At 50.8% G+C, this 12008-nt stretch overlaps 1 protein-coding gene across 1 annotated transcript; it reads right to left on the reverse strand.

The window, feature by feature from the left end:
• Positions 1 to 483: 483 nt before the first annotated feature.
• On the reverse strand, positions 484 to 5733 carry GDF5 (growth differentiation factor 5). Its single transcript, XM_001099806.5, has 2 exons — positions 4725 to 5733; positions 484 to 1920 (listed from the first exon to the last, which is right to left on the reverse strand). The coding sequence occupies exons 1-2, from the start codon at positions 5347 to 5349 to the stop codon at positions 1046 to 1048; spliced, it is 1500 nt and encodes a 499-aa protein (XP_001099806.3). The 5' UTR covers positions 5350 to 5733; the 3' UTR covers positions 484 to 1045.
• Positions 5734 to 12008: the final 6275 nt, after the last annotated feature.

The following is a 12008-nucleotide window of genomic DNA, read 5'->3' on the forward strand; positions in this document are numbered from 1 at the left end:
GAGGAGAGCCTTGGCAGCCCAGATTTCCCAGGGGAGAGATAGAGGACTCTTTCAATGGTGCCCAGGTAATTCTGTGAGTATGGGGGTGGCAGGGGCAGGCAGATATTGGTGAATGATGTAGGAATGATTTTAGAAGAAATGAAATCCCCAATTTCCCTCCCTTTTAGGGATCTATTTTGGAGACAACAAACGTGACTAAGGAATGTCAAGAAGAAAATAAAATTCTGTTGCCAGGCCCTAATGGAGAAAATAGAGCTCGGGACCCAGGGGCCTTTGGAAGGAACAGGAATGGGGTTAGAGGTGAGCACTGGCCCTGCTAAGCTGTACTCTCTGTCCCATTCTGCTTCAGTTTCCAGGAGTGGGGGTGGGGATGGGGCTCTGAAAACTGAGTTTATACATGAAGCAACCCACCTCCCCTCCCTGGGTCAGAAATTCTTCAACGGGTCACTGGGTCCCCTGGAGTAAACAAGAAATATGCCACAGTTTTAGGCACAGTTTTGCTTTTTATCTCATCAATATACATTTAAATCTAACAGTCTAACAGCCCCACACTCCTCAACCCTGTCCAAGCCCTCTCCTCTTCTCTCCCACGCTTGCCCAGTCAGCTTCTCATCTGTCCCAGGGATAGGAAGTCACCAGGCACAAATGTGACTTGAGGAGGCAGTGGCACCTGTGGCTCTCCCGAGAGGTGCTTAGGAGAGTCCAGAGGCTGAGGAGGCCCAGGTGAAGAGAAATGGTGGGCTGAGTCTCATTGGAAAACACTGTCTCCTGGGACTCAGTCCCATTCAGAGTCTGTCTCCCTGGGCCTGGGCCTGCCACTGGTCACATCAGCAGACGGGCAGCAATCCTCAGCCAGGGGAACTTGTGGATAAAAGGGGGCCTTTAGCCCAAGTCACACTCGGAGAGCGAGCAAGCTTATTGGAATCCACTTTCATGCAAGCTGTGTAGATACTCCTGCCACAGCTTCCTGACCCCTCTGTGATTCCAGGAGTGCAGGAAGGGGCTCTTGGGATGTGCCACCCAGGAAGACAGAGGGCCAGTGCTGCTACCTGCAGCCACACGACTCCACGACCATGTCCTCATACTGCTTATACACCACGTTGTTGGCAGAGTCAATGAAGAGGATGCTGATGGGACTCAGCCGCGTGGGCACACAGCAGGTGGGTGGTGTGGACTCGGGGTCCATGGAGTTCATAAGGGTCTGGATGACTGCATGGTTCGTGGGCTCCAGGTGGGAGCGCAAAGGGAACTCGCACAGCCCCTCGCAGTGGAAAGCCTCGTACTCAAGGGGTGCGATGATCCAGTCGTCCCAGCCCATGTCCTTGAAGTTGACATGCAGTGCCTTCCGACTGCACCGAGCCTTAAGGTTCTTGCTGGGTCGCTTGCCCTGGCGAGTGGCCAGTGGGGCCCGCCGTTTTCGCCTCTGGCTGAACAGGTACTCATACACTGTCTTATCGTCCTGGCCAGATCGGGCCTTAATCTCATTAAAGAACAGGTCCCGTTTCTTGGTGCGGCCAAACACCAGGAACAGGGCCTTCTCGTGGACCTGCCGGGCGGCACGGTCGAAGCCCAGGCCACGGAGGTCGACGGCCCGGCCCCGTTCCCAGGCCTCCAGCTCCAGGCACAGCTGGGCCGAGTTCTTAAAGTTTCGGAAGAGCTTCCAGATGTCGAACACCTCCCAGCCAGATCCGTCCAGGCCTGGCACGGAGCGCACATCCAGCAAGGCGGCCGGCTGCCGGCCGCTGGGGCAGCTGGACAGCTTCAGCTGGGCAGCCCGCCCGCCTACGGGGGCCGCTGACTTGGCCGTGTCCGAGGGTTTCTTCCGCAAGATCCGCAGCTCGGCCCCCAGCAGCCCATCCTTCTCCAGGGCACTAATGTCAAACACGTACCTCTGCTTCCTGACCACGGGACCTCGGTCATCTAGAGAGAACACCCAGAAGTCATTCCCTGCAACCTCACCAAGGGAGTCAGTCACTTCGAGGCTGCAGGGGAAGGCCCCAGCTCTCTCCCCGTCCAGAGAGCTTTCTTTCACCTCTGCCCCATTCTGACAGAAGCCAAGAGCCAAACCACTGAGAGCCTTTTTCAAAATGAGAGCACCTCCTATGTAGCCAACCAAGTAGGGGTGTTCACCTGTAGATGTGGCTGGGGATGATTTGCCTGCTTCTGGTGTTTGTGTCATGATCTACATGTTATCAGATATTTATCAGCCTTGTAACTGCCTTCTACCTCTCTCTCTCCCAGCCATGAGCTAACGTGGTATCTCATTTGCAAGATAGGTGGAGTGGGCATTAAAATTACTCTTGTTGACTGGGCACAGTGGCTCACACCTGTAATCCCAGCACTTTGGGAGGCTGAGGTGGGCAGATTGCTTGTGCTCAGGAGTTTGAAACTAGCCTGCACAACATGGTGACACTCTGTCTCTACAAAAAGATACAAAAACTAACCAGGCATGGTGGCGTGCACATGTAGTCCCAGCTACTCAGGAGGCTGAGGTGGGAGGATTGACTGACCCCAGGGAGGTCGAGGCTTCAGTGAGCCATGAATTCACTACTGCACTCCAGCCTGGGCAACAGAGAGAGACCCTGGCTAAAAAACAAACAAACAAACAACAACAAAACAAATAAACAACAACAACAAAAAAAACCCATGCTTTTCTGGAGGAGAATCCCAAGGTTCAGAGAAGTTAGATGACTTGCTCAAATTCTCAGTTGCTTCCACCATCCCTTAAAGGAGACCTTAGTGCTCTTGTTTTACAGATGAGGCACAGAGATGGGGAGTGACTTGACTAAGGTCACACAGCAACTTAATGTCAAAGCTGGTCCACACTGACCTACAGCCCAATTTTCCTGGCTTCCCAGTGCAAGGATTTTGTTGCCTATGTGTCTTACTCTCCTGAGTGTGTGCGTGTGTTACAGTTGTATGTGTGTGTGTGATTGGGTTCATGTGTGAATATGAAAGAGTATACGTTAATGTTGGGTTCATGTGTGAATATGAAAGAGTATACGTTAATGATGCATTATATGTATAAATGATTGGGCTTGTGTACTATTTGAAGAGCACATATATGTATGTATGTGCATAATCGATCTTGTGTACACGTGTATGTAAGAAGGTGTGTGTGCACATGCGTACGTGTGTGATTCGGCATGCGTGTACATGTGTGATTCGGCATGTGTGTACATGTGTGGTTCAGCATGTGTGTACGTGTGTGAGTCAGCATGCGTGTACATGTGTGATTCAGCACGTCTGTATAAACATAAGGCTATGTATGCTTATGTGAGAAGCTCAGTAGTATCTCTGAATCAGCATGCCCTCCTTCCTGAATACCAATTTGCCATTGGGGAGCTTTCATATATTGCTCTAGAAGGTGACTAATTAGGCCTTTAAACTCCCCATCTCCCCCTCTCGAAGCTCCCTTAGTGCTGGGGGGCACAAGGACTTATTTTATGAGCCCCCAAGGGGTCACAGCTTTCCCTGGCTGGGCAGGCAGCCAGACCACCTCCCCCACCTCAGCCAGACCTGCTGCCTCTGTGCCTCTCCCACCCCCCCACCCCCCGCCCCGGCAGCCCCCTCCAGGCCAGCTCTAATGAGAAACCTCTCCCACCCTCTGACCCCTCCCCCACCCTGCCAGCCTAGGACCAGAGCAAATGAGCTGCAGGCAACTTGAGCGACCAACAGCCCACCTCCCTCTTCACACTAGGAAGAAACTGAGGCCCTCAGAGCGGGAGGGACTTGCTTAGATCACACAGCAAGTGGAGAGGAAAAGCTGCAACAGTAACACTAGGTGGGCAGAGAGAGACAGAGGGGAGCAGAGAGAGACAGAGGGGAGCAGAGAGAGACAGAGGGGAGCAGAGAGAGACAGAGGGGAGCAGAGAGAGACAGAGGGGAGCAGAGAGAGACAGAGGGGAGCAGAGAGAGACAGAGTGGAGCAGAGAGAGACAGAGGGGAGCAGAGAGAGACAGAGGGGAGCAGAGAGAGACAGAGGGGAGCAGAGAGAGACAGAGGGGAGCAGGTAGTCTCCCGAGTTAATGTAAGGAGAATGAGGCGTGTTCAGGACAGGACCTAAAGTTTTCATGTCGGAAGCGCTCTCAGAAACCACCCTGTCCAACCCCATATAGGTGTACAGATGGGAAAACAGAGACCCCAAGTGAGAAGGGGCTTTCCCAAGGTCACACTGCGAGTTAGACCCTAGGTCTGCTCCCTCCCCATATATTCGAACATCATTCCATGACTCCAAGATGCCCCATTTACTGTGAGCACCTCTCTTGCCTCCTCTATCCCCTTGCCTGAGGGCAAAGTTGCAGAACCACGGGGACCTCAAGATTCATTTCTTTCTCTGCCATCTGAGACCACCTACAAACCCCTGGAGCGTGGAAAGTTCGGCCAGCCCAGCAGGGACAGATGCACAGCTGGGGAATCAAGTCTTGGAATCCGGTCTCCAACTCTGCCACCAACTGGCAGGTGTTGTCTCCTCTCTAGGCTTTAGTGCCCGCCCTGCACCTTGCAGGCGTTGAACCTGGTGATTCCTAGGTGCCCTCCAGCCCTGATGTGTGGGCAGCTCGGGATCTGCTATGTGTGAGATATGTGTGAGCGTCCCCATACACCCACCCCGGGCCAGATGCACACAGTGTCTCCCACCAGGGCAGTGCCAGGGCTTTGAAAGCCCCTCCATTCATGCAGATGCCCCTCCCTCTGAGCCGTGCCCCTGCCACCCCGCCCCTCACCTTGCCCTTTGTCAATAAAGCTGGTGATGGTGTTGGCCAGGCCAGCCTCCAACTTCACGCTGCTGTTGCCTCCCTTTCTGTCAGCATCGGACAGCGTCCTGTACAGCGAGAGCATGTACTCGTGGGGTGTGATGGGGGGCGGGCGGAACGGCTCCTTGGGCTCTCGCGGGGACCCGGGCTCCCTGGCCTTCTTCAGCAGGAAGGAGCTGGGGACAGATCCTGCTTTTGGGGGTACCTTGCCCCCGGGAAGCTGTCCTTTTGGGGTCACAGTCCGGGCTGTAGCCTGCCTTGTTTGGGGAGGGTGTCCTGGCTTGGGTTCAGGGCCACCCGGTCTGGGGGGCAGCTTTTTGGGTTCATCCTTTTTGGGCTGTGTCAGGCCTCCTGTGTGCCCGGTGCCTCCCTTTGCCCTGGCATTGGCGGCCCCCCCACCATAGCTGTGACCCCCTGGCCTGAAGACGTTCCGGGCCAGGGGGGGCCTCTCCTTGGCCTCTGCTTTGGCCAATCCTGGCCTGGTCCCCTGGGCTTTCTGGCCCCAGTCAGGGGCACCCAACACAGTGCAGATGAATTCCAGGTCCAGCCAAGCCAGGTACCAAAGCAAGAAAGTGAGGAGTTTGGGGAGTCTCATCCTCTGGCCAGCCGCTGAATGACACCAAAGAGAACAGCGGCAGCAGCGAAGGTGCCTCTGGTTTGGCAGGAAAAACCATGAAAGGAGTGGACTTTCAAAAGCAGCGGCAGCAGCAGTAGCAGCAGAAGGAAAGGCTTTCTCCTCAGTCTGAGACTCTTGAAGTCTGCCGGGTGTGTGTTTGTATCCAGTCCCATAGTGGAAATGCTCTCGTATCCAGACGTGCACCGTCTCCAGTCAGCAGCTGAAAATAACTTGTTCTTGAAAGGAGAAAGCCGACCGCCCCCTTTCTCCTGCACAACTGACTGAGGGCTTGAAGGAGGCTTGTATAAGGCTGAGGGATTTTTCCAAGAAGGAAGAATGGCGTAATGCTGCCTGTGTGCTCCAGTTTTTTTTTCCCCCTAGTTTTGAATCCTTTCCAGTGAAAATACTTCACACACACACACACACACACACACACACACACACAGGCCTGCAGGTGCTCAGAAAAATCTTTTACAAACCTGAACTCAGGAATTGGAAACGGAATTCCAACCCAAACCAATTTAATTACTCTCTGATGTCATGCTGTCTAAACTCATTTAAGTGCGATATATTTATGTGAAAAAAATCACCGCTGCCCTTTCGAGGCCATGGCTCACGGGGGCTCTTGGCACAGAGCCCCGCAGCGGGACTCTAGGCTTAGGGGGCCTCCCCCTCCATGGAGCAGACTCAGGGGTCTTCACCTCCACCTCATGGAGCAGCCCACCCCACCTTCCCAAGGAGAGATGCTGAAGAATGAGCTCAAAGATCTTAAGCCCCAGAAGCATGGGGAGTGTGGGTTTGTAGTTAAGTCCTTAGAGTGTTTTTAAAGCAGTTTCAACTCCTGCATCTAGCCTGGGACCTGATTTGTTGTATGTGTGTGTTTATGTGTGTCTGTGTGTGTGTGCCTCTGTGTGTGTGTGTGTGTGTGTGTGTGTGTGTGTGTGTGTGTGTGTATTGGGAGTAGGGACAGCACAGATGGCAGCATTTACCCACATTTTCTTTTATTTTAATAAACTTGTGGTGACCCAGAGACTGAAAAATATCTGTGCCCACTACACCCCCTCCCTACCACCAAATGCCATTGACTGAGTGCATATTCTTCAGGCTTGGGGGCACTGCCGCCCTAAAGTCCACTCCTTGGATGGCGGCAGGTCCAGGGTGTACCCCACCTCCACCCCGGCAAAGACGTCCTCCGAGTTTTCTTAGAAGAGACTGGCTGAGTCTGGGGCAGCAGCGGCCCCTACAGGAGGCTGGAAAAGCCATTTCCCACATGATGCTTTTCTTTTTTCTTTTTTCTTTTTTTCTACGGAGTCTCGCTGTGTAGCCCAGGCTGGAGTGCAGTGGCGCGATCTCGGCTCCCTGCAAGCTCCGCCTCCCAGGTTCACGCCGTTCTCCCGACTCAGCCTCCCGAGTAGCTGGGACTACAGGCCCCCGCTACCACGCCCGGCTGATTTTTTATGTTTGTAGCACAGACGGGGTTTCACCGTGTTAGCCAGGATGGTCTCCATCTCCTGACATCGTGATCCACCTGCCTCGGTCTCCTAGAGCGCTGAGATTATAGGCGTGAGCCACTGCGCCCGGCACAATTTCCCACATGATGCTTTTCTGGTAAGTCTGGAAGTTCTGAATTCCAGCTGAACTCGAGTATTCTAAATGAAAACCCATTGAAGTATGGAAGCTCCCTTCCTCTGGGGGACCTGTGCGATAGAGCCCCTGGGCAACTTACCCCAGGGTCAGCGGGGAAAGCTGTTCACTTCACCTGAAATCTCCTCCTCTCTCTCTCCCACAACTGGAGGAAACACTCCACATCCTGAGAAGTTTAGCTGAAAATTCACCTCCTTCGGGAAGTCTTTCCTGGTCCCCAGACAGGGCCAATTACCCCTTCTGTACATTTCACTGCAACAACACTTGTTATGCTGTAAGAAGGACGGCCGGGGAGAAGCAATAGTCAGCTAGGCTTTTCTTTTTTTTTTTTTTTTTTTTTGAGACAGAGTCTCGCGGTGTCACCTAGGCTGGAGTGCAGTGGCATGATCTTGGCTCACTGTAACCTCTGCCTCCTGAGTTCAAATGATTCTCCTGCCTCAGCCTCCCGGGTAGTGGGACTACAGGTGCACACCACCATGCCTATCTATTTTTTGTATTTTTAGTAGAGACGGAGTTTCACCATGTTGGCCAGGCTGGTCTCAAACTCCTGAGCTCAAGTGATCCACCCACCTTGGCCTCTCAAAGTGCTGGAATTACAGGTATCTGTAATAAAATACAAAAAATTAGCCGGGTGTGGAGGCAAAGGTGTGCAGTGAGCCAAGATCGCACCACTGTGCTCCAGCCTAGGTGACAGAGCTAGAGTCCATCACACACACAAAAAATAAGTAGGTAAATAAATAATATTAATAAAAATTTAAAAATTGAAATAATGGATTTGTTACCCCTGAACCAGTCCTCTCTGGCATCCCTCCCTTCACTCCCTCCATCATTGCCCTGTCCTCCTCACTGCTTGTCCCGCTATGATTCTCCCCTATAACTGGCTTCTAGGCCTCCAAGCTCTCTCTGGTTTAACCCTCCCTCTACTAAAAGCTACCCATCAAACAAGTGCCAACTCACGTGCCACCTCCTCCATGAAGCCTTCTTGCATCCTCCAGAAAATGCACACTCCCCCTGAGCTGCCATCGCACATTTTCTGTGCTCTTTTACATTTTTTGGCAGCTGAAAGTTTATTCAGTCTCTGCCTCTGCCCCCTATGCCAACACAATTTGTTTCTTCTGCTCTGTATTTTTTCATATTTTAAAATCATAACTTAATTCCTTATAACTATAATAATTTCTTTACATACCTGTCTCTCCCATTAGATTATAACTAGACTGTACCATATTTATCTGTCAATTATACCCAGTGCTTGGCACTGGGCCCAGCACATGGCAGCTGTCAGTACGTATTATATGAGTAAATGAATCTCTAACTGGCCCTTATTTACAAAAATCATCATTTTCTACTTTGAAGTGTAGTTATTTGTGGACATAACTTGCCTTTCCCATTAGACTCTAAGTTCCTTAAAGGGAAGAATTGTCTTGCCACTTCTTAAGCATTTTTTAAGCTCAGAGCGTGAATAAATGAATGAGTTGAACAACCACGACATCTCTGTATGTGGCTTGATAAAAAGCAAGGATTCTGGAGACAAACAGACCGGGTTTTGAATCTTGGTTCTGCTATTTATGCATTGTGTGATCTTGGGAGGCCTCTAAACCCCTCTGAAACTCTAAACAGGGATAATGATAGTGTTTACCTCACAGGACTCTTGTTGGAGATTCAATGAAATAAATTGCGGCCAGGCCCGTGGTTCACACCTGTAATCCCAGCACTTTGGGAGGCCGAGGTGGGCGGATCACGACGTCAGGAGATCGAGACCATCCTGGCTAACACGGTGAAACCCTGTCTCTACTAAAAAATAAAAATAAATTCCATAAAGTCATCAACTATTAATGTATTAATGGCAATTATTAATAGTAGCTTTTTTTTTTAGACGGAGTCTTGCTCTGTCACCCAGGCTGCAGTACAGTGGCATGATCTTGGCTCACTGCAACCTCTGCCTCCCAGGTTCAAGCGATTCTCCCGCCTCAGCCTCCCAAGTAGCTGGGACTACAGCGGCATGTCACCATGCCCATCTAATTTTTGTATTTTTAGTAGAGATCTGGTTTCACCGTGGTAGCCAGGATGGTATCAATCTCCTGACCTCGTGATCTGCCTGCCTTGGCCTTCCAAAGTGCTGGGATTACAGGTGTGAGCCACTGCACCCGGCCAATAATAGCTATTTTTTTTAAGCACTTATTCCAGTCAACTAGACTCTGGGTTTTGTACTCCATTGCATTTATGTGTTCTTTATCTTCATGACAATGCTGTGAAGGTACTGGTTTTCATTGTTGTTTTTTGAGACAGGGTCTCACCTGTTGCCCAGGTTGGAGTGCAATGGCATGATCATGGGGCTCAGGTGATCCTCCCACCTCAGCCTCCTAAGTAACTAGGACTACAGGTGCACACCACGATGCCCAGCTAATTTTTGTATTTTTTGTAGAGACGGGGTCTCGCCGTGTTGCCCAGGCTGGTCTCAAATTTCTGGGCTCAAGTGATCTGCCCGCCTTGGCTTCCCAAAGTGCTGGGATTACAGGTGTGAATCATCACACCTGGCCGAAAGTAACTTCTTTTAATTTTTTTGAGATGAGTCTCGCTCTGTCACCCAGGCTGGAGTGCAGTGGCACGATCTCAGCTCACTGCAACCCCCATCTCCCAGGTTCAAGGGGCCCTCCTGCTTCAGCCTTCTGAGTAGCTGGGATTACAGGTGTGCACCACCATGCCTAGCTAATTTTTGTATTTTTAGTAGAGACAGAGTTTCACTGTGTTGGCCAGGCTGTTCTCAAACTCCTGACCTCAAGTGATCTGCCCACCTTGGCCTCTCAAAGTGCTGGGATTACAGGCATGAGCCAACACGCCTGGCCCAATACCCTCATTTTAAAGATAAATAAATTTAAGTTCAGAAGGGTTAAATTATTTTTTAAATCTAATTTTGGCTTCAACACATTTTATACCACACAAGCCTAATCTGGTCCTTAGAAACATGAGAAGTGATAGGGCATTGGGGGAAGTTACAGTATTCCTTTCAGTCAACGTCTCACCAGTGGGCTGGGACTTTGGGGACATGGAGGAGTCTTGGGGCCAGGACTATTGTTTGAGGACCAGGGAACTCCCAGAAACAGGGTGGGAGCAGGGAAAGGGGACTCTGAGCTTGGTTAGAAGGCCCTCTCCAGAGAGGAGCCCAGGGTTCCTGCCTGGCTCTCACTATAAAGGTGACTAATCACTTTGGTTCCCTCTGGTAATTGCAACCAGATGCTGCCGCTGGCAGTGCTTCAGTCCCGACATGTTTAATTACAGGGACACAACGTCCCTGGGTCCCCCGTGTCCCCCAACCTCCCCCTCTCCTGTCAGCAATATTAATGTCAAACTTGAGGTAGAGGATGAGAGCCTTGGGAAGCCACTGACATGGAAGTAATCTCTGCAGCCCCTTCTGCCATGTAGAGCCTTTTGCTTGTATGTTTCCCCATCCATTATCTCATTGGTGTTCCATAAAACATCCTTATAAAGTCAGTAGGCCAGATTATTATTATTATTATTATTATTATTATTGGAGACAGAGTCTAGTTCTGTCACCCAGGCTGGAGTGCAATGGCGTGATCTTGGCTCACTGCAACCTCCGCCTCCCAGGTTCGAGTGATTCTCCTGTCTCAGCCTCCCAAGTAGCTGGGACTACAGGCACGCACCACCACCCCTGGCTAATTTTTGTATTTTTAGTAGAGACGGGGTTTCACCATGCTGGCCAGGCTGGTCTTGAACTCCTGACCTCAAATGATCCGCCTACCTCAGCCTCCCAAAGTGCTTGGATTACAGGCGTGAGACACTGTGCCCAGCCTGTCAGATTATTATTATCCCTTTTTTATTATGTCCCCAGATGAGCAAACAGTGAACTGAGTGATAATAATAATAATCCCTTTTTTCAAGCACTTGTCAGTTTTCAAAATGGCTTCCCATTCATGAAGCTATCTGAACCTCCCGAGATCTCTCTGGGAGTCAGTCCTGCACAGCACAGTGGCTGAGAGCACAGGTGCTGGGACCAAACAACGCAGTGTTCCACTTCTACTATTTGCCAGTTGGGTGACGTTGGGTATTCATTTCTTTATCTACTTAACTATTCAGCAAATACTTATTGGGTGCCTGCCATGGAATGGGCCCCAAGTCTGAGTTCTGGGTATCTAGCCATGGACAAGACAAACCAAGTGGTTTGTCTGAAATTTCTCTTATGCATTTGTTTGTCTCTTCTCACATTCTGGTGGAAGAGACAGACAAACACACACATAAGAGAATGCTAAGTGCTGTGAAGAAAAATTAAGCGTGATCAAAGAGGTGTCTATTTTAGAAATAAATGCCCTTTGAGGGGGTGATGTTTGGGCAGAGACCCAGATGTAGTGAGAAAATGAGCCATACTGAAGTCTGGAGGACAAGCATTCCAGGTGGAGGGAACAGCAGTTGCAAAGGCCCTGAGGCAGGAATGCACTCAGTACATCTGAGGTAAGAAGGAGCTGGTGTGGCTGAAGCAGAGTGAGCAAAGGGGGCAATGGCAGGAGGTGAGGTCAGATCATGCCAGAACCACATCATGTATGACTTTGTAAGCCCTGGAAAGGGAGCTGGATTTTCTTTTCTTTTTATTTTTTCTTCTTTCTTTTTTTTGAGACAAGAGTCTTGCTCTGTTGCCCAGGTTGGAGTGCAATGGCAGGATCTCAGCTCACTGCAACCTCCGCCTTCCGGTTTCAAGCGATTCTCTTGCCTCAGACTCCCAAGTAGCTGGGATTACAGGTGTCTGTCACCACGCCCGGCTAATTTTTGTATTTTTAGTAGAGACGGGGTTTCACCATGTTGGCCAGGCTGGTCTCGAACTCCTGACCTTGTGATCTGCCCACCTCGGCCTCCCAAAGTGCTGGGATTACAGGCGTGGGCCACCACATCCTGCCTAATTTTTGTATTTTTAGTAGGGATGGGGTTTCACCATATTGGTCAGGCTGGTCTCAAACTCCTGACCTCAAGTGATCCACTCGCCT

Source organism: Macaca mulatta, chromosome 10, assembly GCF_049350105.2.
Source record: "Macaca mulatta isolate MMU2019108-1 chromosome 10, T2T-MMU8v2.0, whole genome shotgun sequence".
In the NCBI taxonomy this organism is placed as follows: domain Eukaryota; kingdom Metazoa; phylum Chordata; class Mammalia; order Primates; family Cercopithecidae; genus Macaca; species Macaca mulatta.